The 26,479-nt window shown below is 45.5% G+C and overlaps 1 protein-coding gene and 1 pseudogene across 1 annotated transcript in view; both read right to left on the bottom strand.

Moving 5' to 3' along the window:
• Window positions 1-1,038: 1,038 nt before the first annotated feature.
• LOC115395328 (vacuolar protein sorting-associated protein 26B-like) lies at window positions 1,039-5,415 on the bottom strand (annotated as a pseudogene).
• A 7,169-nt stretch (window positions 5,416-12,584) lies between these two features.
• The window catches only part of LOC115395652 (junctional adhesion molecule C-like), a 41,333-nt gene continuing 27,438 nt past the window's right edge, over window positions 12,585-26,479 (bottom strand). The window contains exons 3-10 of the mRNA XM_030101282.1: window positions 17,873-17,941; window positions 17,662-17,775; window positions 17,433-17,585; window positions 16,635-16,837; window positions 13,430-13,529; window positions 13,223-13,352; window positions 13,095-13,149; window positions 12,585-12,999 (exon numbers count right to left, since the gene is read on the bottom strand). Coding sequence (XP_029957142.1) covers window positions 12,964-12,999; window positions 13,095-13,149; window positions 13,223-13,352; window positions 13,430-13,529; window positions 16,635-16,837; window positions 17,433-17,585; window positions 17,662-17,775; window positions 17,873-17,941 — 860 coding nt within the window. The 3' untranslated portion in view covers window positions 12,585-12,963. The remainder of the gene's footprint in view (window positions 13,000-13,094; window positions 13,150-13,222; window positions 13,353-13,429; window positions 13,530-16,634; window positions 16,838-17,432; window positions 17,586-17,661; window positions 17,776-17,872; window positions 17,942-26,479) is intronic.

Raw genomic sequence — 26,479 nt, 5'->3', positions numbered from 1 at the left:
AAGTGGAACAAATGGGGCTTAAAGGTTAAAAAGGTGTGAACTGGGTAAAAAAGCGATTCAGGAAGAGGGAGGCACGGCGCGGGAACATGATCCGGTGTGTTTGTGCGTTTCCTGAATGGCAGGCTGATGGGAGGAAAGCGTTTGGCATCGTTTCCTCCCTCCTGAGTCCGTCTGACTGCTTCTCCTCCTCCATCGGTTCGACCCTGGTTATAAACATGGACCTCTGGCAAAAAAATAAATACTCTATCATCATCATGCCCGTTTCTGGATGAAAGCTCTGGAATGTATGAAAATAGCCTCTTATTTTTGTTTCTCAGCTTTCATGGTTTGATTCTGCTCTGCGGTTTGGTGACGTTACTGAGCCAGCGAGGAGCTTAAAGGAATACTCCGAAGATTTTGGACCCACGCCCTATCCCTATCATTTACAGAGTTAGATAAGCTCATAAATACCTTTGTTGTGTCCGTTTGTCCAGCCGCAGGCTCCCAGCTGTTAGCATCGTAGTTAGCTTAGCTCAACTACGGCAGGTGAAGAGGAGGCAGAGCCAGACTGAGAAAGTGGACAAAATCCTCCTTCCAGCGGTCCAGGGGACGGCGTATTAGCACGTGAAGTAAATCCGAATGGTTATAAAGCATTTTAAAAGACGTGTTATCTTTTCAATCCGTTAAAATAACGTTTTGATCCACACAAACCTGCGCGTGCGCAGTGCTCCGCGGAAGGATATACGGAGCACAGCAGTAGAAGCATAGACTCAGCCGCTGTGCGCCTGGTATCCTTCCGCAGCGCACTATGCTTGGCAGGTCTGTCTGTATCAAAACACTATTTTAAGGGATTGAAAAGAAAGCATGTCTTTTAAAATGTTTTATAACCATTCAGATTTACTTTGCGTGCTAATACGCCGTCCCCTGGACCGCTGGAAGGAGGATTTTGTCCACTTTCTCAGTCTGGTTCTGTCTCCTCGTCAACTGCAGTAGTTGAGCTAAGCTAACTACGATGCTAACAGCTGTTAGCCAGGCACTGGACAAACGGACACAAAAAGGTATTTATGAGCTTATCTCACTTTGTAAATGATAGGGATAGGGCGTGGGTCCAAAATCTTCGGAGTATTCTTTTAAAGGACAGCGAGGGTTAAAAAAACCCTCCAGGTTTTACATTCATACAGAGAGGTTTGACAGGAGACCCAAGTGCATCTAGCAGGTGACCCCGGATGAAGGACACACACACACACACACACACACACACACACACACACACACACACACACACACACCACACACACACACACCACACACACACACACACACACACTGCAGGTGTTTTCTCGTCTGTGTGTGACAGAAGAGCTAGCGCTCGGCCGTGACGTAGCTGGAAACACTGAGAATGAGCTTCGGTTGCAGCCGGGCTGACCTCCACCTCCGACACGTCTCATTCAGTCCTCAGTGACAAGCCGGCGGCGACGCGGCGACTCTGGCCCTCTAGCTGCCGTCCTCCTCGCCGTCCGCCGGGACCCTGTGGCTTCTCCGGGTGGGAGGAGCCTTCGAAGCGCTGCGAGGCGATGGCCGCTTGGTGGGACATGCTCTTCCTCACGATGTCGCCTTTCCTCCACAGAGTGATCTCCTGCAAGCACAGCGGAGGTTTAGAGTCCAACAGCGCCACCGTCAGGCAGAGGCTGGACCTCTTCTGGGTGTGTGTGTGTGTGTGTGTGTGTACCTGCTGTTTGAAATAGCGCCGCTCCTCCTCGTCGATGAGGACCAGGTTGAGGTAGTAGCGCACGGAGAACTTCTTGTTGACGTCCCTCATGGTGGGCGTGAGCTCGTAGCCGGCCAGGAACAGCCGGATGGGGATGGACTCTCCTGAAGCGTCACGACACACAGCCGCGTGAAACAGGCGGAAGCAAAACAACAAAACAGAAACAAAACAAACACGAGACGCTCCTCCACCTCTGACCGGCGCTCCGTCCATGATCTCGTACTTGGCGATGGTGTCGTTCTCGTGTACACGCTGGGCCCCGTCCCCGTCGACTCCCGCTTGATGATGTCGATCTCCATGTGTCTGATCTTGATCCTCACCAGCAGGAATAGATCTTCCCCACGATCACGTCTTTGAGGTGATACCTGCAGGAGAGGAGCGATCCGTCAGCGCAGCTCGTCCGGACCTCGTCCGGAACACGGGACCAAAGGGAATCCTACTTGGACTTGTTGTACTCGAACTCTATGTGTAAACAGTCCTCGATGCCCACTTCCATCTTGATGGAGGAGTTGATCTCGGGGTAGGTGCTGAGCGTTTGGACCACGATGTCCTGCTCCTTGCTGATGTCGTTGAGCCTGCGGCCGATCGTCGCCCTCAGGAAGTACCTGCAGGCACAACAGCAGCTCAGGAACCCGAAACCAGCCAGTCCAAAGGAAGCAGGGGGGATTTGACTCAGGTTAACGATGTGACTGAGAGACAGATGAACGGAAAACACCTGACGGCCTCAACAAAAAAAAAAAAAAAAAAATCCATTTCCATTCAGAGAATCTGGAAATAAACTGAAGCAGTTCCCTCCTCTGGCCACTGGGTGGCAGTGTTGAAACCTATCCTCCAGCATGAACAGACAGGTTCTATCAAACCCAATCAGAAAGCATTCAATGAATCCTTTTTTAACTCTCTGTCTGATCTCTGCGTGTTTGTAACCATGTGCATGATCTCACTCAAATCATCCTATTTTTCACAAAATATGCTCAGAAGTCATGACAGAATGTGGAGCTCATGTTTTTTTGTTTGTTTTTTAAGAGAGGTGATGATCTTTGCACAAAAACGGAGAAGCAGCTGATCTGGCTCTGACCAAAGGTTACAAAATCTACTGTAAAACTGCCTGAGTCATAAAAGGACGTGACTCCAAGCCTCGCCGTCTCTCCATGAATCACTTCATATTTTCACCACAAGCGTCTCAACGTGGACAGACGCCACACAAAAACAGTACGCTGTCCTTTTCAGGGATTTCTTTGTCCCATTCCAACATGCTCACTGATCTCTTGTGTTTCTAACTGAAGACGTTCACTGAGCAAGTTACTTCACAGCCGAGCCTGACGGGACGGCGGAGGCCGGCGGTCTTACCGGAGCTTCACGTTCTGACCCGTGTACGACTCGTACGGCTTCTCCACATGTGTGAACTCGAAGTCGAACGTCTGCGACTGCGTGAGCTCCCCTGGCCGAGCCAGGTCCTTGACCAGCGACACGAACTCATGGTGGTTCCCCCTGTCGTAGTACAGCTCTGAAACACACACACACACACACACACACACACACACACACACACACACACACACACACGGTTGGTGGAGTCTGGTCCTGTCGGGGAGGGAGATCTTCATCTGTTCCATTTTATATTTTAAACTATCTTCTGCAAATTTTATGCATATTGTGATTTTTTTTTTTTAATGCTTTGTGGCTTTTTCCACTGAGAGTTGAAATAATGAGGTGAAAAGAGGAATCAAACTTTCTTTATATGGTGCCGAAATGAGGACAAACTTATGTCGTGCAGCCAAAATTCAAATGCCAGTTAAGCAGAAAAAGAGGAAAAGGAGTGTTCGGCCATGAAGAGGAACTCCTCACTGCTGCTTCAAACTGTGCTGAACGTGCAGAAATAACTAGTGAACAGAGTGCATGATGGGTAGGACAGAAAAACCGTGGGACCGAAGAAGAAAAAGAAGAAGAACGGCTCCGTTTAGCCGGAAGGGGCTGTAACCTCTGTGCAATGAAGTGCAGATCGTAACTGTTCTAGTCCTGATTCTTTCAGACACACAGATTTTATCTTAACCACCAGTGCTCCATCTGTGTTAAAGACATCAGCAACAATGTGAATTTAAAGAGATGTAAAACTGCCGTCAAGAATAACTATGCTCAGATATGTATTTCAAGACCCTTTTAGAAAATAGCTGAAGCCACACTGATAATCCCTCCACAATTTTACTTGACTGAAGAGAAAATGTTATTTAAAACACAAAGACTTTTAACATGTTGAACAAGGTGATACGACACATATTAAAGCACATAGCAGTATTCTAACAGTCTGAACCAGTTACAGAGTGCTGGTTTTGTACTTTGAGTTGAACAACGTAGATATTCTGTCCAACTGCAACAAGAGTGGTTTGAAAATCTGCTCAGGAGAGTTTTCTTCGTATTATTGGACTAATTATCGAATGGTCTTAGACCGTTTACAACATATGCTTTACTAGTGGTTCTATGAGTTTGGACTACGGACTGTTCTGAGTTAAACAATAGCGCTGTACATATTTTAGACTAATTTGGAAGTGACATTTAAATCAAAGCTTTTCCAGGGTCTATTTTGACATTCCACATAGGATAGCTGGGAAACAAAGCAACTGTATGTACACAATTACAGTTTCTACAGTGTAAGCAAAGATATGAGGTTACTTTTACAGAATAAATCAATACAAAATCATTCAAAGATTCCAACATATATCACACATTTTTGTGTGATCAGAAGTGCTTTACGTGAACATCAATTACATGTGCAACTTTGTGTTTAGTGTAATTATGTACAAAATAAACCTGTTTTAGTGCTGCCATGTCCTCAGAAAAGAAGTGTAGAAAACATGCAGATCAAGCGCTGATTTAGTGTGTTTGAGAACTAATACACCGTTCACTGGGTAATGTTTAGGGTATTAACATTGTGGTTAATCCTATGAACTCCTCCACCCTATGGAACAACTGTGTAAACATAAACTTTTTTTTTCTACCAAGCTCGTTTGGATTAGAAAACTATTCAGGGAAGCGGTCATACATGCTATTAATCTAATTATCTGATCTCCTGTGTTACTATTCGACCGAAATACAAGTTATTAGACATTAATAACGCAGACCTGCAGCAGGTTGACGCTGATCCCATGGCTGCTGCGTCAGCTGACGTCAGCTCGCAGCACACGTCAGTCACGAGACACTTCAAAAGGGACACTTGTTGTGCCGCCGTAACGAGTAACGAGACGCTGTAACGACTCAGTAAAGACTGCCATGCTCCCCGGAAGGAGCGGGCCAGCCCGGCTCCGGGGCCGACTCTCTCCTCCCGGGGCGCACCGCGGGCCGCGGCGGCCTCTCACCGATCTGCCCGACGAACTCGACCTTGATGCCGCCGTGCTCGAGCCTCTCCCCGGGTACTTGAGCGTGACGCTGACCCTCCCGGACACCGTCTCCCCGTCGTAGAACAGAAAGTAGCGGTCCTTCCGGCCGTCCTCGCTCTTGTGCTCGACTTTCTTCCTGGTTTCCGCGTCGCTGAGGATTATGTCGATGTCCGCACTCTGGCCGAACCCGAAGAAGCTCATAGCGGCTGGAGAGTGGGTCCGAGGCGGCAGAGAACGGGCCCCCTCCTCCGGTTCCCGGTGCGCGCTGCTCGCTCGGGGTGCGTGGAGCAGCGCTGCTTCACACCACTTCCGGTTACAACCGGATCACGTGACACAAACACAGTTTGTCAATTTTTTTAATCCTTTTTTTTTGTTTTTTGTTTTTTTATGACCCAAATGCTTTTAGACAAAAAGTAAAATATACTGTAAAAACGTCACATTTTTAATATTTATAGAATATACTCTTTGTTTCCAAAGTGACGTCATCCTAATTTTCTATCTTTGAATGAAACTTTATTGCACAGATGAACGTTCACAAACAACACGTTTTTATTTTATTTATGCTTTGCGAACTTAATTTTTTTCAGAAACATAAAACAAAATTAGTGCATTATAGAAAAAAAAACAAATACAATATGGCAATAGGTCACTTCACAGTAGATGTTTAAGTTACTTTGTATTCTATTCCGTTCCTTTCGTCTGTTTAAGGAAAACTTTAAAGTGTGAAAGTGAAATAAGAACAACATCAAAATATAATAAGGTTTATTTGTACATAATTTTGTAAAAGCTCCAGTTCTGTGGGAATACGTCATTATCCTCCTCTCCGTCCTTATTCATGTACCAATGAGGAAACAAGGTCACCCTTAGGACCAACGAGACTGCCTGTTTGCTTGTTTTAGCCCACGAGCCCTATGTTTGACACCCCTGCTTTATGGTATTCCTGTCATGAGATAAAAGTTCAGTAGTCTCAATAGTAACCAGTGATGTAAGAGACAGCCTGGTTTGAGAAACCAGTTCAAATCTCCATAAGTCTAAAGAGGACTGTCATGACCAGCTCATTGGGAAAAAGAAGTAACATAAAGACCACGGCGTTGAATGGCGAATGAAGTTATCTGTTGACAAAAGTAAGAAAAGTAAGATATAATTGAGAACAAAAATAGACTCTCACCTAGAGCTATCACAACACAAAACACAAAGGCCTAATGCAGCAAAGGTTCCTGAATCCAAAACTAAACAAAGAACCAAGTGCCTCAATACCTAACAGAATATCGCTGACTACAGGGGCACGTGAGCGTTGCTGGTTGCAGCCAGCTGCCGGTCGGTGATCTGCCAACCGCTTTTATTCCTCCAGGTGGCTTCGTGCGATTGGCTGATGGGACTGAAGAGCTGCTTTCCAGTCAGGCTCCGCAGGTGCAGGTGATGAACCAATGTTCAGATCCTGAGAACTGCACTCACACAGACACACACAAATCCAACAAGGAGATCGAAGGTCAACAAGACTGAAAGTTAATGTTGTTTTAATGTGCCTTCACTCTCACAGAGCCCTGCTCTCTTCCTATCATGAGCTTTTTCCCTCTGAAAATCAGACAGAGTGACTGCTGACCCACATTCATCATGTGCACTGACATTTAATGGCTCACAGCTCTCAAAATAACATCCTGCACTTCTCCCAGGGAAGGTAACTTTAGGCAACATTAGGTAACATCAGCACGAGCCTGGACTCACTGTGGATATCATCAGCTTGGTTTGTTTGCACCAGCTTGAGCAAGATTCTGAATTTGGAATTTGATTTCAATTCTTTGATCCCAGAGGACGCTAAATTGATGCATCTAAAGTTCTTCAAAGGTTTATCATTGACGCCACATCTTTCTGGTCTGTTTTCTGCAGCAATAAAGCTCCTCTCAACAGATGCAGAGAATGCAGGCACGGCCACAGATCTGCAGGCAAGTGCAGCCAGGTTTGAAAAACTGCTCTGATTTTCTTTCCAAAACATCCTCACAGAGTTCATTCTCATGTTTTTAAGAAATGCCAGAAAAGTTTTTCTTCTGTGTTTTGGGAATGTAGTGAAAATGCATTTAAAGATGAAAAGAAGAAAATCTTTTCTCTTCATTCTTTGTGATCCAACATCCGAAGATGAATGAATTTACTGGTAATGGCAGAATGAAGGTCATTTAAAGCACATTCAAACCAGATTTTAAATACTTAGCTGATTTCTATGTAAGATTCAAGACATTTGATTAATTGTATTCCTTTTTTTTTGCTGTGTTTCTCACTGATCCTTGAGGAGGAAGTGTTTGGTCACAAGTTGATCTTCTGGTAGTGACGATAAGTCATTTTTCTTCCTGAAATAAAATCACAGAGCATTTCCTTTTTCTCTGGAATGACCGGACAATTGAGCGCTACCAAACTACTTCCCATACAATAGGTGTTATCCAGTTAAACAGAGAAAGTGGCACAATGTGACTGTTTTGATTTTTTTCTAATTTCATGAAGAGGAACCTGAATTGTTGACAAATTTTCTTAAAAAGTCATGAGCATAGTGCTGAACTGTTCCTCTGAGGTCCAGAATGCTAGTTTACCACCTAATCATGTTACTGAAACTTTTCTGGTTTGTAATTAAGTTAAAAGTCACAAAACCTTTCAAATATTTTGTTGCTTTTGTCCAAAGGTCAAAGTCAGAGTGCTGTACGTACAAGACACAGTGGAATCACAATTCCATCTCACTTAGTTAGAAAACTGAAATGTGCAATACATAGTACAATAAACCTCTGAAATGGATAGTTGACAACATAATAAAAAATGAATGAACCATATAAAACAGAATAAATTGAAAATAAATGAAGTAGGAAATAGAAATACACAGAGAAATGAAACGCTTTCCCACTACTGTCAATTATTTATTTGCATTTCTGACTATAATCATTTTTCAATCAAAATGTAATATAACTTGTGCACAGAACCATAAATACTACTTTCTCTATCTTCCTAAATAAATAAAAAACAGTAAAAAAGTAAATCTCGGCCTCTGATTGAAGCACCATGAACTCAGAAAAAGTGCTCAGTCCTGACGAACTGATACAAGTTAAAATTATTTGTGTATTACAGAAGTCCTGCAACTTTATTTAACATAGAAATCCAACAATCCCACGCAACAAACAGACGCATTTCATAAATATAAACTACATTCTCTCCACTGTAACATAGAGGTCTGATGATGTGATGATGCCTTTTTGGCCACTAGAGGGCAGAGTTTGACCACCAGATAGAGACTGCACTAACAAGCTTAAAGCTTTTAAGCTCCTGATAGTTTTTTTCTCCATTTTTCTTTTCGTTTTTTTAAAGTCTGAGCCAAAAATGAATCCTGAACCACATGATAAGCAGATTAAACAATATTTTAATTTGTTCTGCATGGTAGATGGAGGCAGTGAAGATAGATAGATAGATAGATAGATAGATAGATAGATAGATAGATAGATAGACAGATAGATAGGTCAATTATTAAGCATGAAGACCATCCAGACCGCCTCTCTCTCAGGGTCCTGGTGACGTTCATACGTCTCGCAAAGAGAAAACCTTTACAGCGTCATGAATCCAAAACAACCACAGGACTGAAACCAGGACCCCAAGCTGGACGGAGGTCATCAGGGCCCGTCTGACTGAGACACCTGCAACCATGAAAACGTGTTGGGCTCTCTGGAAGGTGTCTCTAGTCCAGAAAGACCCCCAGCTTCCTGCGAAAGAAGAGGGCCTGCTGCACCAAGGTGACCATGACCCTGTCCCAGCTTCCATCAGGCGTGTCTGTAAACAGCATGAGATACGATGGACGCTAACATCTGTCCTGAAAATGTAAACAGACTCAGTGTGTGTGTGTGTGTGTGTTCTCCCGTGGGAACGAGCCTCCTCTTAACTCTAATTATCCGTGTTGATTTGTGAAAGCCATGACGAGGATCCTGTTTTTGTGAACGACTTTATGATCCAACGTGACAACAGTTGAATGTCTCCCGGCGGACTCCGACGCAACAATGTTCCTTCAGAAGGCTGACTCACTTCAGCTCCAAAAGAAGGAGCAAAGAGAGAGAGAGAAAATCTAAATTTGACATCTGAGAGCTTCACATGAGGGAAATCTGCAGCTGACTGAAAACTTTTAATAGGGCCAGTTCAGCAGCCCCCCCCCCCCCCCCCCCCCTCCCGGACCAGCATCCCCTGCTCCAGCAGGGGCTCCTCGGACCGCCGTCTCCTCGGCGTGTCACTTCGTCACGTCTTGCTGTGATATTTTCTAAATGGGAAACATCCTTCTGTCAAGTAGGATTTTCTCCCGTCTGGTTCGTCCTCGCGGTGGCGTCGGCTCTGCCCTCACGAGAAACTCCCCCAGCCGACAGCCAGCCTGGATTTCACTGTCTGACCAGATACCTTGTTTATCCCTGAATGTGAAAATTTCAGGTTTAAAGGAGGAAGCGCCTGATTTCTCCGTGCTCTCGGCTTGTTGATCTCTCCAGTTTATAGCCACCTCTGTGAAACACGAGCTGTCAGGAGCTTCCTGGGCAGGAGAGGCCTGACGCAGGGGAGGAACACACCAGCGCGGCGAGCCACGGCTCTGCTTTATCTCAGCCGCTCGTGGATCCGCACACCCGCTTCCAGACCTCTAATGAGTCTGTGGTCCACTCAGCAGCGGCCTGCAGTGTCTCAAAGCGTCCTTCACTTAAAGATAACTCAGGACGAAGTCTGCTCCCGACCCTTAAAAACCAGGTGCTTTCTCATGCCAAGCCTGGCAATCCCTTCTTAAATTGATTTCACTGCGAATTAAATAAAAGTGTCCAGTAGCTCTGCTGCAAACGGCGATATATCACCCCCCCACCCAGCTCATTGATTATAATGCTCTTTATCCAGGAGGCGGCTGCCAGTTGGCTCAGTCACCAGACAGGAAGAAGAAAGCAGTTTGCAGCGCGGAGAGTGGAGATGGCTTAACTCCCGCCGGTAGATTACGGCTTTGGCTTGACGAGGCCGCAGTCCGTGGGCGGACCCTCGCCCTCCACCGGATTTCTGTTGGTCGGGACGGGAAAGTGAAGGAAACACACACCTGCGCTGATATTAGAAGTGAGTTTTATTAATCACAAATAGAGTGGTTCCAAAACGAACAGAAACAAGCCCAGCAGGCCCCGAACAGACATTCTCTATGTGCGTCTGGTGCCAAAGCAGAGCTCACACACACACACACTTCCTGCTCTGGGCTCCATATTTTTTCTTCTTGATTTTTTTTTTTTTTTTTTTTCTGGCCTAATAGTGCTAAGTGTCTTTTACCAAAAATAATTCCCACTATATATAGGCACTAATACTTCATCGCTACTTCAACATGTCTACACCTTCAAATCTATGAAAAACAAAAGAAACAAAAAAATTATTTACACATTTGCAGATATGTAAAGACGGGAAGTGGAAATTTGCTGAGTCATCATTCCTCTCAAAACGCCGAGCTCGTGGTCGAATGAGCGGAAAGCCCGGAGCCCCCGGCGGCGCGGCGGAGGCACGGCGGCGGGGGAGCGGGACGACTCTGAAGGCACTTAAGAGGAATGAGCTTTGTACAGACGAGGAGGAGATTCACGCCGCCGGCGGCTGGCGTGCAAAAACGACGGGCAGATCGTCTCTACCACGACCGACTGGCGGGAACCCTTCACAGCGGACGCAACGCGGCGTCTCCGCTTCGGTCACGATTCATTCAAACGGGTGATGGAGGAGTCAGAGTCGGAGTGGTGGAGCCACATCCACCAAGCTGGAGGAGGAGGAGGAGGAGGAGGAGGAGGAGGAGGAGGAAGAGGAGCAGCTTTTCCTCTTCATACCCATCAACTCGCTCAAAATAAGAAAAAGGCTGAATTAAGCGTTGGTGTGTTCCTTTTAAGAATGATAAAATACTGAGAATTGAGACAAAATGTAGACAAAGTTTTGTAGATTAGAAATGTTGTGGTGTCTATATTAATCTTGATGTGAAATTATTTTACATTTTTCCAATAATTTGGCCATCTTTCTAAAAATGTTTTCAGGATTCTGTTGAAATATTGAAATTATTTTTTTTTCCAAATGTGGAAAATCATTTAAAAATGTTGAAAATGACTTTTAAAGACAGTTTCACTGAGAATTTGACATATTGAGGCTAAAGTCAAACTAAAGAAACCTCCAAAGTAAAATAAGTCGGACGTTTCTTTTCTTGTCTTTTAGATCTTAAACTCCAGACGTCCAGCTTTCTCCTCGCTGTGGCTCCAACACAAACCGCCGCTGACTCCGTTTCCTCGGTTCAGTCTGACACATGGAAAGAGTTTCATATCGCCTCACGAAGGATTTCCCTCCAGTTTTCACCACTTTACATGATCTTTAGAGAGGAAGAGAGAAAAGAAAAAAAAAAATCAGAACTATTTACAATCAGAACAAGTGTTTCCGGCCTTCCAGACCCGGAGGATCTCCTCAGAGCGAGAACATGGAGACCGACTCACGTAAACAAAGAAAAACTCACTTTATCGAGTGCAAACTTAAACTTTTAAACCTTGAATGAAGCCGAGATGATATGAATTATGTTACAATGTAAAAAAAACAAAGACAAAGTGAGTTGCAGAAACTTGAAATTTTTTCAAATAAAATTTAAAGTTGCTTAAAGTTTTGAGTGAACTGAACCCATAATAATAAAACAGATTATTAAAATGTGATTGGTTTTAAAGAAGCTGGACTTAACTAAATATGCAGCTAAAAGTGTTTAAATTTAGAAAGTGATCTTGACATTCTGCTCTTTCTGCAGACGTAGCATGCATGAAGAAACGCCTTCAAGTCCTGAAAAGTTGAACTTTGCACTGTGAACTGATCCGGCCGGCCACAGCGAAGCCTCTGAGGGGCCACTGTGGCCCGCGGGCCTCACGTTGGATCCCCCCCCCCCCCCCCCACCGGCCATCTGCCTCCTCCGGGTCTGGGAGGTTTTAGCCACGCACCCTGTATTATCACTACTATTTACCATGATAGCGTCATACTGAACGACAGCAAAAAACTCCCGACGGCAACTTCAATATGTACAAGATGAAGAGAAGAGAAGAGAAGAGAAGAGAAGAGAAGAGAAGAGAAGAGAAGAGAAGAGAAGAGAAGAGAAGAGAAGGACACTTGAACTGAAGGAAACAACGCAGCGCTGACGCTGGAGGTCAGCGGTTCACAGCATTAGACTGGCACTCTTCAAAGCCTCGTACTAAGACTATCTACACACACCAACATGGAAGGCCGTCACAACGGAAAGCGCAGGTACTCCACAGGTACGACCGCCCGTCTCCATATGATACCCCCTTTTTTAATGTTCGCAGCCGATCGCAGAGGTGGTAAATGCTTCCAGCAGAGTGGTTAAAAGTGTTACACAATTTTATCCACAACAAATAATAATAATAATAATAATAATAATGATAAAAAAAGGAAAAAAAAAACAACACATGTTAGTATTTACAAATATTTAAAAAAGTAAACCTTTATCTATAGGCAATTTTTAAAATATATTCCATCAAAAATAGTCTGACAAATTTCAACAGTAGAAAAGAAATGTAGAAATGAGAGAAGGTCTGAAGCGAGATGTGGACAGTAGAAAGGTGTGATGACGGGAGGAGGCCGACCCCCGACCCCCGACCCCCTCCCCCCCAAACCGGCGAGTGTTTAAAACCATGCAACAACGCTAAAATAAGGACTGGAGCCGCCCGTCGGTGGTTCTGGGTCCGTCCTGCGAGGTCCGGCAGCTTTGGCAAACGGTGAGTGTCGGATGTCAGTCGTGCTGAGACTCCCAGCTCAGGGCTGCGGCGGCGTGGAGGCGGCGCGGCGGCCCCTCGGCGTTCCTCAGATCACAAACGAAGACTTGTGTCGGAAATCCCCCTGCGCACACACACACACACACACACACACACACACACCAAGGGGTTACAGCGTGAAGCTGCAGCAGCTCCTGAACCGTCCCCACTGCCACCAACCTCGTCCTCCGTCCTCACGTAGTCCACGCCGTCTCCTTTCGCCGGGACCTTGTAGCTGAAAGGACAGATGGGTGAGGTGAGTTGGCGTGCGCGGACCTCGTGCACGAGGAGGCGTGGGGGAGTCTTACTTGTTCCCCGTCTGCTTCTGGCTGGAGAAGTAGCCCTGCTTGTAGGCGCAGCAGATCCCCACCGTGATGCAGAGCAGCACCACCACCACCACCAGCACGCCCAGCGCGATGCCCACCACGTCGATGTCGTCTGCGGAGACACACAACCGTCACACCCGGAGCCCGGGGACGCCGCCGAGAGCCCGGCTCCACCTGCCGCTCACTCACAGACTTCCATCTGCTGCGGCGCGCACTCGGCGTATCCCGCGTCGTTCTTCGCCCGGCAGAAATACTCGCCGGCGTCTTCTTTCCTCACCGCGATGAACTTCTGCAGGGAGGAGCACAGACGGCGGCGTTAGGCCTTCGCATCACTCAGCTAGATCATCTCGGTCCAAGTTTGATTCTTTCCCCTCCTTCTCATTGAATTTGCACTCAGTAATAACCGGAGGATACATCGATACACACCTTGAATTATGAAGTAGAGTCTTTCAACGCTGATCTGACTCAATAATGATCGTGAGGTTCTTTTGTGAGGATTTTAGCCACGAATGCACTTTAAAATGTGCACATTCTGGACATTAAATTGTATTTTTCACCAGAAAGTTTAATTAAAACTGGCTTTATTTTCAGATTAGAGCCATTTTAAGGAATTACTGTTTACAACATTTTAAAAACAACATTTTAATCACCTAAACTTCTCAAACAAAACTTTAACTTTTAAATCTAAAGGTTATTATTGGTGTATTTTATCAGTCCGGCATACTGAAGGGGAAACTAACGCTGCTGCCTCAACCGTAAGTTACTGAGTTTGATGAGTTTGACCAGTTTCCGAGACAACAACACAAAAAGAAAGCTGGTCAGTCATCGGGCTGGATGATAATTCAATAACAATATATATTGATCGATAGATGAGTGGTGCCATGGGATAAAGCAGGATCAATAAAAAGATCAATAGAAAAACAGTTTTCCTTCCTTTTCATTTCAGTTTCACACAGCTTCATATCAGTACTTCCTCCCAACCAATCACAATGCTGTGATAATTACTGATATCAAGAAGATTATTTGTTTTCCACTGATGTCTTTTTTTACTTGTTACTAGAAGTCATTCTTTTCTTTTCTATTCTATTCTATCTATTCTATTCTATTCTATTCTATTCTATTCTTTTCTTTTCTATTCTATCCTATCCTGTGGAAAAACCTGAGTGCGAGCTTCCTGTGCTCCTCTGAGTAGACTCCCCTCCTGTAAACCTCTGAAAGGTAAACAGGTTGACGGAGAGGTTCTGCTCTGGGCCAGTGGAGAATGTGAGTAATTCTCTCAGCTGAGAGCTATTTCCAACGCGACATGCTGGATTCTATTTGTGTAACTCCAACACTTCGACTGTGATGCAACGACGGACGGCTGCCAGTCAACATCACGGCGTTTGATCTCACACATATCGCCACAAATTACGGAGAAAAACCCCGAACACATCAGAGATGTGACGAAATGCTGAGGCAGAGGCTCGTTTCTCCCGTCATCCTCATTATCGTTATCGTTTAATGTCTGGTCTGAAGGCGCGAGCGGCGCTGCGTCCAGTTCATGTGTCTCACACAGAGGAGAGGTCAAGTGGCGGCGGAGCCGGCGGCGCTGTGACTGAGCTTTAAAGGCAAGCGAGAGCCGCCCGATCAGAGGTCACGCTGGTCCAGGCCCCACGCCGCCTGACGAGGCGCTGCGGGTCCGACGAGCTCGCCGCCATGACTGGCACTTCATAAATCACCGTCAAATATCTGCAGTTTCGAACAGGAGTGGCGCGTTGCTGCAGAAAGCAGCGTGTCGGGAGATTCAGGCTTCCTGTTTTGTTTGAAAATCCACCCAGGATGTTTTAACTGTTCATCTTTTGAAGCTAATTCATTAAAAAAAGAGAGAGAGAGAGAACTCGGTTATTTTTGGAACATGCAATATGCCTACTATCACAGCGAGCGGTTACATAACTCAGTTTTATGACTCACTATTGGTGATATTTACTACAATTCCCCCCCCAAAAATAATCAAACCGTCATTTTTGAGAAAACCGTCTTCAGTGTTTTTGTTGTGAAAACAGCAGGAAGGAGTGAGAACCGGCTGCAGAGTGAGGAGAGAAGCAGAGACGTTCGAACCACGGCAGCTTGTTTAAGAAGCAGGAAGGGAGACAGACTGGCTGCTGTCGGCTACGCACACACACACACACACACACACACACTGAATTAATGAGGGACGTCATGTGGAGCCGATATGTGATCAGAACAGGACCGTCAGCCTCACTGCAGTCCTGCCTCCACACACTCCATCCAGGAACAACACAATTAAACCTCACTGATAACACAACTCAGATAAACTCATTCACACACCTGGAAACATGAACATGTGAGGTTCTGTTGTTTTCTTTCAATAGACCACAATCTTTGAAATGTCTCCATGGAAATAAAAATAGTGCTGGTGTCCACAATAAAATATGAATAAATAAAAAGTTTTGGGGGCAAAACAAACTGTAACCTGCAACTAATCTCATGTGAAAAGTGCATCTCAGCAAATCTGGCTTCAAAGGAGCAAAACATCAAGGTGTTCATGTTGTGAGAAGAAATGTGGAGCAGAAGCAGGTTTTAATAAGAGACACGTTCCGGAAATCCTGAACAAGTTCGACCTATTTTAATATCCTGCACTTTTATAAATAACAACTCATTTTTCATCTGAATGGAAAAAATGTATTTTAAAGATTAAAGCGAATAAATCAAGTTTTTAAAAAAAATCTTCTTCACAAACTCCAACAACCTGAAGTGAAAATCTATTTATCTTTTAAAGCTTCTACTCTACTTTAACACATGTTAACATGTAAGCAGCTCGTTTGAATGTCAGCTGTTCGTGTATTTTTTTTTAATACTGGTTTTTAATTTTTTCTTGTATTTTTATTTGTAATTGACTTTTCAAGGTGTTTATTGGGATATATAGTTTGGGGAGCTGTACTTCCATTTGTTTTAAAGTGCCTTTAAGAAAGTTTAACAAATATGAGAAATAATCATTATAAATTATTATTTTAATACAAAAATAATAAAATATACAAAATATGTTTAATAAGAAAATTAATGATATAAATACTATCATTTGTATTTAGTAAAAATAATTTAAAAAGTATCTCAAAAGTATTTTTTTTATAAATAAAGATGGAATGGATATGAAGAGCAATTTCAAGGTTCCATGAAATATACTGAGGAAGTTAAAGAAAACATGTTTATTTGCATCCCTAAATCTAAAAAGAAGATTATCTTTGCCCTTCATTTTACATATTTGCTGAAATGTGATGATGCTAATGCTAATGCTAATCACTGTGAACAGGAGGCTAGTTTTGACTGGAGCCTGTTGCGGGCTGGTTTTGGGCCACGGGCCGGATGTTGGACGACCCTGGATGAGGTTACTGACCAGCGTCCCCGTCTCGGCGCTGAGCGTGTACGAGGAGTTGAAGAACTTGAGGCTGGTCTTGGGGTCGTCGGGGATCTCCTCCCGGTTCTTGAACCACTGGTACTGAGACTTGGGGAAGCCCTCCTCCTCCACGCAGCTCAGCTCCGCCGACTTCCCGAACGGCACCGACTTCGGGACGCTGCATTTCGGCACCACCGGTTTCACTGCGGCGACACAGAAAACATGACGGTCACATCGAGTCTCGACACTCCTGATGCTCCAGAAGCATCGTAGAGACAAGCGAAAGGCCGAACTGAGCCAGACGGAGCCGGACGGAGCCGCCCGGCCCGTGATTGACGGCCGCCGGCTCCCCGCCCTGACAGCTCGGGACCCGGCAGAATCCGTGGCTCCAGCCAGAAACCTGCACCAAAACACGCAGCGCCTGCTTTCTTTAGCACGGCGAGCCGGAGCAGATGCAGTTTCAGAGGTTTCCCCTTATAGCCGGTCCACGCCCCTGCAGCTGGGCAGGTCCGGTCGCAACGCATCCTCGCATGTATGCCAAGGGGTTGGAGCGACCTACAACACGGTCTCATCTTACAGCATCCAACGTGAGAATCACCAGCGCAGGACGGGCCTCCGTCAGGGCAGAATCACGGCTTCATGTAGACGTCTCCCGTCTCGGTCCAGTCCACAGCTGCTGAACGAGTCCTCCGTAAACAGGATGCTAGCTCACTGAGCTAATCGAGACGGTTCAACAGAGAGGGTGCTGCAAATCTACGACAGGGTTTCTAGAGTTTTTCTCTTCTTTTCGTTGAGTACCTCTCACGACGAGGTCGATCACGATCTCGTCGAAGGACTTCTGGTCATCTGCAGCGGTGACCTCGCAGCGGTATTTAGCCGTGTCCGACCTGGTGGCGTTGGTTATCAGTAAGGTGGCGGGCTCCCTGATCGTCGCCCGGTTCTCCAGGTCGCCTGTGAGGGGAACGCATGATCAGAACGACCTCCGGGACTCGGACTGGCCTTGTGTGTGTTGTGGTGTCCGCCCTACCTGAGATCTTCTTGTCGAAGTACACGTAACTCGGCCCCTCGCTGGTGATCTTCTTCCATTCGATCCTGGGATTGCTTGTAGAAATGGACTCGATCAAACACGATAACTCGATCCCTGCGGGGTGGAGAGGAAGGAGCGGCACGAGCAAATTAATTCAAGCCTGATGACTGTTTGGGGTATTTTTGGGGGGGCTTTATTCACGAGCGCTTACTATCAAACTCGTCCGTCCACGGTGAGTCATTGCTTGTCCTCAGCACCACGGCTAACACGCTGAAGTAGCCTGCAAGAACAAACACAACAAAACAAGAGCCACCGTCAGACCGGAGTTATCCCCGCGATCTCACGCTATATGTGCAGCACCAGCTGACATCCAGCCGTGCCGGCCTTGTTTCAACATTCTCCTCGGGGACGTCTGCAATTTGCTGGCTCTCCTTAAATTTCACAAACACAACTGAAGAAGAGACAGAGCAGCCAGTTCCACGTGGCCGTGATGCCTCGAACACGCAGACGCCGTTTGGCCTCGTTCTGTTACCGTCCGTCTTCCATTTTTAGTTGGTTAAACCACTGTGTGTGTATGTGTGTGTGTGTGTGTGTGTGTGTGGGAGTATGTGGGCTCAGGGTGGGGGAGTTGTTTCTATGCACAGTGGATAATTGTGCAGGGAGGCATGTGCCCTTTTCAGGGCAAGCTCACCATGGCAGTAGTTTAACTGCCTGCCGAGCCCTCTTCCTCTCTCTCTCTCTCTCTCTCTCTCCCTCTCTCTCTCTCTCTGAGGCCTAATGCTCCTGCCCATGTGGGACTAATGGTGCAAAAGCACCCCAGAATGATCTGAGGGGTAGGGCCCTGGGTGGGGGCACTGTTGAATCATTCTGACAGCCTGTGGTCCACAAACAAACCCATGCAAAGTCACTTCCACTCCAGTGTTAACGAAGGAACACGCTCATCAACACTCACAAAGGCAGAAAAACACGGCCAGGCTCATGGAGGCAGCGGTCACACACAATCTATTTCCGTGAAATGTATTACATGGAAATGCATCAGCTCAGCTGGGAGGCGCTTTCGCATGAGGACTACTCTGTTTGCTCGATTTAGATGATCTAGAGTAATGATCTGGATCAGACGGCCATTGTGCAGAGATAGGATTATAACATCAGCGTAATCTGAGGCATGATCAAATGTATCCACCAGCATTAGAAGGTGAGAGGTTGTTGGCTTAAGATCCCTGGATCAAACTGCTGTATCTGTGTGTCCATACATCACGGGCAGCTGTTGTCACGACGGGTTATCTTTGGGTTCAATTCCACATATCACCCTGGCTAAATATCGAAACGCTCTTGAGCAAGACGAGTTAATGTCTTGATTCTGTCCCACCGAACGTCTTACTGGTCTGATGCTGAACAAATTCTCTCAATCGTGTCTCAGGCTTTCTTTCAACTGTTGCTAGTCATCAATTGACAGCCTGGCTGTCTTTTCACGGATAACCAGTTCCCTGGTTTTCACTGATCGTGGTACTTTTCTGAACCAATTTAGTTGATGCTGTTGCTAGAATCACAGAACAACAACTAATTGTTGTTGTTCCCTGGTGAAGCCCCCTCCCCTCGGCCCCCCTGCGTGCCTCATACACTAGGTACAGTCCGACGCTAATTAGCGATGGAAGGGGCTCGGGGCCTCTCTTTCAAACAAAACTAGTCAATCGGGGATAACCTGACCTCTGCCAACTGTCTTGGAGTCTCCCGGAGTGTAGGGGTCACCTGCTAAAGCAGACGGGGTAAGCTGATTAGCCCACGGTCTTTCTGGAGATCATAACAAGACGACAGCTTGTTTTTAGCCGGCGCTGACAGGGACAGCATTGCGGGAACGTCAAACGAAGGTCACACCGCCGTCTGACAATGACCGCCAGTCACTTTGTTAACCTGAAGCACATGCTTGCTCTTTATATGGCAATTCTAGGATCCGCTTGTTAATGAGACAAACATGAGAAGAGCAATGCTGTGTTTTTAATGATGCTAGTAGCACAGCTAACACGCTGGTTCAGCTCCAAGCAGAGACGTCGCCAACAAGGAACCAGGAGTCACTGCGAGTCGAGAATGTAAAAATAAGTGAGTGCAGTAGAGATGAATGCGACTTTTCAGCTAAACCCTTAAATGTCAGTGTTTTCTTCAAGTACAAAGCGCTGATCAACCGTTATTTACCCGTCTGCTATCAAGCAACACAGTGAAAAATGAAGACATGTCATCAAAATGTTCACGTACAAATCAGAAAACAATGCAGCAGGTCAGAAACCTCCGCCGGAGCGGCGCGCCACATGAAGCCAACATTTTAATATTAGCCTGAACCAAGCACGCTGCTAGCTAACCACGCTCAGGCTAGTTTGACATGTTTAAGTTCTTATCCTGCCCGGTCTAAGAAGATAACACAGCTCATCACCACAATCAGCTCAAAGATCTGCTTCACTTCAGTCACTGGAGGTTCCAAATCTTCAGCAAGTTTCTGGATGCAGAACGAAAGGCTAACCTTCAGAGTTGGTTAGCAAAGCGCTCCTCAGTTCACCAACATTTCAGAGTCACTATAGCTGCTGAAAGACTACTGTATATGAAAGCGGCAATTCTACATTAATGTTGACAGTTTGTTTCTGGTACAATGTTTGAAATACTGGTCAACTAATCTGAAATCATATTTTGTTTGGTCATCTTTTATATTTAAAGCAACATCTCCAGCAGAAAACCAAGTAGGCACTATAAATCCTCCATTTTCCAATCTGTGACCGCCCTGTGTGGCTGCCCGAGCGTCAGGTGTGATAAGCCCTTTTAAGTCTCACCACAAATCCTCTCTGGGAATGAGTGCTGGCCTTTAACTCATCCACTTTGGAAAACTCAACCTTGTTGCCTTTCATCAGTTTCAGCTGAGCTGAGATGCTTCCCGTTCAAAAATAAACCAAAGCTGCAGACTCAACCCGCCTGTCCTTCAGGAATCCTGCGTATTTTGGGGCTTCTCATTCCCCTCAGCCTTAACGGGCATGATGCTGCCGCCTCCATGCTTGATTGTTCACTGACGGGTCAGACGGAAGCTCCTTCCAGCAGCTGACCTGTGAACGGGTTGAGGCTTTTCTTCAACACCCTCCCATCCCGCTTCGCCTGCAGAAGGTGGTTGGTTTAGAGTGTTCATAGACGTGTGCGGGGAAGCCGCAGTGGTGAGGCGAGCATGAATTTTAAATAAATAAATGCTGAATATTTGATTGGGCTGTGCATGCACGTTGAGATTAATTTTATTTGGTGGCGTGCCAAAGCAGAGAAGACAACAAAGTCGGGTCCCAGGTGGGATGGAGTTATCTCCAAACAGAAAACTTCACCAGCAACCTTAAAGAAGAGCAGCACTCGGAAGTGGGAACTTCAACAGAGAACAGAGGAAGACTGAGGATGAGAAAGCTGAGAGCCGAATCCAGCAGAAGACTGTCACCTATTTAGCTTCTTCTTTGCAGAGACAGAGACGCAGAGAGAGGCGCTCTTGTTTCTGGCAGCATTAAAAAGCCACGTGCAGGAGAAACAGAAACGCGTTTCAACTTCCAGAAGCTGCTCGTGCAACCGCTTCCCTCTCGTACCACAGCAAGTCGTGATGTTGAGACGGAAAGTTGAGCTACGACCGAGTTTACTGAAAAGCTGCAGGTAGCTGCTACCTTCTGATTGACGCGCGGGGACACTATATTTACCCATCCTGACAAAAAGCCCGTTAGCATGAGGCTTGTGGGTGTGAACGGCAGGCTTTGGGTTTCAGACGCACTCCGTGCACCGTGCAACTCAATACCCAATCTAACGGGGCGAGTATGCCACGAGTCCGAAATATCAGCCTGCGGGTGTGGAAACGCCGTCCAGAGGCGACCATAAATTATTCCAGGTGACTAATTTAGTCCAATAAAACGCAGCAGCCAGTTTCATGTCGGCGCTGACGGAGCTAATGGAGACTAACGCCCCCCCCCCCCCCTTGATTCCCCTGGAGTCCCTGCCCTCCTCCCCTCCTCCCTAATTCGGACAGTATTAGTGCAGATTAGGTGCTTAAGTGAGCTTGACGTAGAGACAAAAAGATTCAGAGGTCTGCTGTGGAAAAACAGCTGTCCAGGAAAGCATGCTAACCCCGCTCAGCTCCGAAACCGCGGCCTGTCATCCTCAGACGCCAGACAGGAGGGCCGACACCGACCGAACAGTCATCACTTTCTGCTTTACAGCCAGAACCAGACTGTTCTCTACAATGTGCCAATCATGTGACAGATCTAATCATTTATACTCATCGTGCTGAGAGAAATACCCCCCAAAAATCATTTTTTTTCTGTTTTCATGACGAATCGACACTCAGTGCTGAAGATTCATGTCTTGGCGATATTCCTCCTCCTTCCTTCTCCTTCTCTTGCTTGGTTGTGAACTGCTGGACTCTGCAGAGCATGAAGGCTCAGTGCGTGAAAACGTTATTTACTGCAGTCCAGTCAAGTGTTTCTCCAGTCTGGAGGTCTGACTTTGACTATTTAACTGTCTTTTCACCCTCTTTTAGTCTCTAACCCTTGACTTTAAGCTTCTCCTGTAAGTGCCCACAGCTTTGCTCGAGATCTGGAGAGGAAGAAAGAGTCAAACCGACTCCGGTGCAGGAGGAGCCGCTTTACGCCCCGAGTTGTAAACTTCTTAATGCATTAATGACTCGGTACGGGGAGAAAGGTGTGGCGCCGGCTCTCCATCCTCTCAGCACAGGCTGCGGAGCTTCAGGAAGTGCTGAGTGTGTGTTATGAGAGCGGAGTTTCCCTCCGCTCCTCCAGAGTGTCTGACACATCCCGGGCCGCGCTCTCCGTGGATGGCTCCAGTGTGTGTGTGTGTGTGTGTGTGTGTGTGTGTGTGTGTGTGTGTGTGTGAGTGTGTGTGTCAGAACGCTGCGATGTGGATGATTAGCTCTTAAACCGTGCAGGTGCTCACTGACCTACATATGCCATCATTTTTTCCTTTTTCCCTCCTTGGTTGGACGCAGCTGTGTGTGAGATCCGGCAATCTGCAAATCTGCATCAAAGTTTTTTTTTTTTTTTTAATCTCCTTGCTGCCTCCACAATGGGTGCAGGGTTTTCTCTCTAATCTTAGTGTAATGCCCTCATAAACCCCCCAGGTTTTACATCACTGAATAATACAATAGGCACAGGGAGCTGGGTATTTCTTGATGCTTGCGCTGCATAATGAACCCCTCCTTGTTATGATTATATTTTTTTTTTTCTGCTCTTCCCTCCTGGGAGGACAGGAGCTCGTTTCCTCTGAAGGAATCCAGCAAGGTGAGGCCGCCGTCATAAATAGAAAAGGTTTAATTAAGCAGCCGGAGAAAATTCCCCGTGGAACACCTCCACCCCCGAGCCCGTGGAGAATATTCCCACGGCCCTTTAGAGGCTCACACATCAAAACACACACACACACACACACACACACACACACACACACACACACACTATCAACAGTTGCTATGTGGAATCTCTGGCTTCATGTTGTCTCAGGTTTTCAATAGATGAACCAGTTGAGTCAAAAACAGATCAGCTGTAACGAAACACCAACCCGCACTGTTTCCCACTCGCTTCTCAATCCTTTAAGTGTTTTTGATCAATCCTGACTGAAGTGTGATGGATTATGTTTCCATGCACGGGAAATTCACAGTGACAGAATTCAAAATATGAAAGGAAAAAAAAAAAGTGTGATTAATTCATTTTTGATTGGCAGAGCTAATTATTTCCTCCCTGGTGCCACAGGCGGAAATCAGAAGCATCCAAATCAAAATCAGAAACAGCAGAGTGAAGGAGTGTTCCTCTTCTGAAACGCTGCTGGTGGGACGAGCAGACACAACGTCAGAGACGATCAGCTCGTATTAAACTGTGAAGCTAAAGCTCATCAGGGTAAAGTTTCAGATCCATTCAAAATGGAACAAACCCTCCAGAAGAAGCCCCTTCTCTTCAGAACCATTCACACCACCTGCCTGTTGCACATTAACATCATCAGACTCAAGCTACAATGTTGGATCTTTCTACTTTTTCAGTCTCTTCACCCCCCGTCACGCTGGCATCAGGCAAATCTTTTCCCATTCAGATCCAGAAAGTCCGAACCTTCCCGCATTTCCTCCTGAAACGGTGCGAACGGGCTTCCCGAGGCGGATCGGTTCATTTCCTCCAGGCCAGCGCCATAAAACACTGGAGGCTGAGCGGCGTGACACATCAGCCTCTGACACCTCCAAGGCCGCGTCCTCCCCGTGACGGCCCGCTGCTTTTTTTATAAAACAGTTTATAAAGATGACAGCGGAGGGGGATGTACTGGATGTGTCACACGGATCCTGTGCAACATTAAACCCAACCTTTCTATCAGCATGTGAACCCAAACACACGTGTGGAGCCAGGTGCACAGCCGATATGAGGACATGCGGTCCGCGCTACATGGCTAATGTTACATGAATAACACGCCACACGCACACACACACACACACACACACACACACTCCCCCCGAGATACACATCCAGCACCTTGTTTCCAATTTAAAGGGAGGTAAACAAACCTGCCGAGGAAGAAAACAACAATATGGCGGCTGCAGAGCAACAGAGGAGCACGCCTCCATTAAACAAGTCAGATTACACTCTGGTAGCATGATGATGATGATTAATTATTGATAAAAACAATAACAGGAGCTACAATAAACTCAATAGTTTTCAGAGCCATTAAAACACATAACCTCCTCAGTATCTTTGCAAAATATGGGAAACACATCAGATGTTCCAAATAGATGATGAAAATGGCAATAGATGAACAGATAAGTAGTTTTTTTCTTGAGACTGACTCCTCAGTGTGTCGTCTTAGTAGATCAGCTTCTATCGTGCGTCTGGAGTATCTTGTTTTATGAGCACGAACCTTCAGCAGATCAGAGCCAAAGGAACTAAACATCTCAGAATCACATCAACTGCTGCTTTATTCGGCTCTTTTGAAAATTTACAAAAAATGCTAATTAGTCTTTGAAATTAATTTTGATCACATGCCTCAAAGAAATGCCAAAAATCTTCTCATTTTGGCTTCGTTGTTGTACGTACAGCCAAATGACAATAAAGTTGGAGTTGATTTGAAATGACACATTCAACAGTCTCGTACTTTTAAACAAAAAACACATCGGAATGATTCTTTGGTTTATTTTTGCTATAAATGCTGAATAAATTGTGGTTTTGATGACCTTTAATAATGTCTTCATCATCCTTCCATGAAAAAAAAGGTTTAAGGTAAAGGAATAACACCGTGCAAATCGAATGAAATACTGTTTCGAATTTTTGCTTTAAAAAGAAAGAGTCCTGTCAGTTTGAATTCCACAGAGCAGAGAATTTAATCTAACAATATAATGCAGATCACAACACAGAATCTGATATGACACCATGTATAGAGACACTCAAAGCAATAAGTATTTTTTTTTTTAAATTAAAACAATATTTGCTTTGTGGCACAAGTGTATTTATGTTCTAACTTCCATCTGCAGCAGTGAGATTTAAAAAAAAACAAGCGGGGTCACTGGCTGCTCTCTGACCTCTGGTCGCTGGAGGAAGACTCGCCCTTCATCGCTGGGGATGCCGCCCGGCTCTCCTCCCAGCTTCCTCTCAACAGCTTTTAAGGGGTGTAAATGCTCCCGCTCTCCCATAAACTAGGTTACTGTTTCTGGCTCTGCACACATGACCGCCGAGGTTTGTGGCGGCGGTGCAGAAAAGTTCAGCCGCAGCCGCGAGCGCAGCGATCAAAGAGGGAGACGGGGATTTTCCAAAATCCTTCCCAACCGAAGTCATGAAAGGATGCAGAGAACCGAGAGAGCTGAGGGGAAAACAGGGAGACTTCAGCTGCATGATGTGGACGAGACAGGAAAAGATCCATATGGGTGGAAAATAAAAACATATTTATCAACAATATACATCAAATATTTAAAGTAGAGAAAAGAATATGGATTAAAAATCAAGAAAAAATTCCAAATATACAGATAATATTCATAAAATGTCAAAAATACGGCTGAAAATATTGAGATCATAGATAAAATATCAACAGTAGAGAGGAAATATAGAGAAAATAGATGGCTGAGAGTAGAAATTAACTGAATCTGGAAAATGAGGATGAAATATTGAATAAACAGATGAAATCCTAAGACTACATATATCCTATCATATATAAAAAGTTCACTTTCTGGCCAAGATATGAACAGAAGAATTGAAAATCAACAGTCAGGATGAGATCGTGTTGAGATAACAAGTGAAATAAGAAGAGTGAATTAACGATGGAGAGGAAATAAATCCAAATATTGATCATGAAAGTTGATAAATGAAAAGAGAGTGAGAAATAAAATGTTGAGAAATGGAAATGGAAAAGAAAACGGACTACAAAAAAGAGATAATAACACCGAGAAAACAATGAACTGTAATTTAAACAAAATCAAGATAATTAAATGAAGAACCTTTGAAAGTTAAAAAAAGTGAAAAAACAAACAGCAAATCTGAATCGTGCTGAACTGTTTTATTAAAGTAAATTTAAGACAAACTGCTGAGAGTTGAAGAAGAAAGCCACTGTCTCCCTGTGGATTGTGGGTATTTGAACCCGGGTTCTCTCGGCGGAGCTCCGGCTGAGTCTGGAAGTTGAGCAGCTCTCCTGCGTCTTCACGCTTTCGCCCGGAGGAGATGCTAATTTCCATTTGATAACAGTCTGCCGTGTCAGCTGGGACACAAAGCCCGACAAATTAATTCATAAGAGCATCGCATATTACCATAAGCTCCTTTCTGAGAGACGATTACAGCAGATAGCAGAC

This window comes from Salarias fasciatus, chromosome 10 (assembly GCF_902148845.1).
Source record: "Salarias fasciatus chromosome 10, fSalaFa1.1, whole genome shotgun sequence".
NCBI lineage: Eukaryota > Metazoa > Chordata > Actinopteri > Blenniiformes > Blenniidae > Salarias > Salarias fasciatus.
Note: the sequence above shows the minus strand (reverse complement) of the source record. Positions and strands in the feature narration are given on the sequence as shown.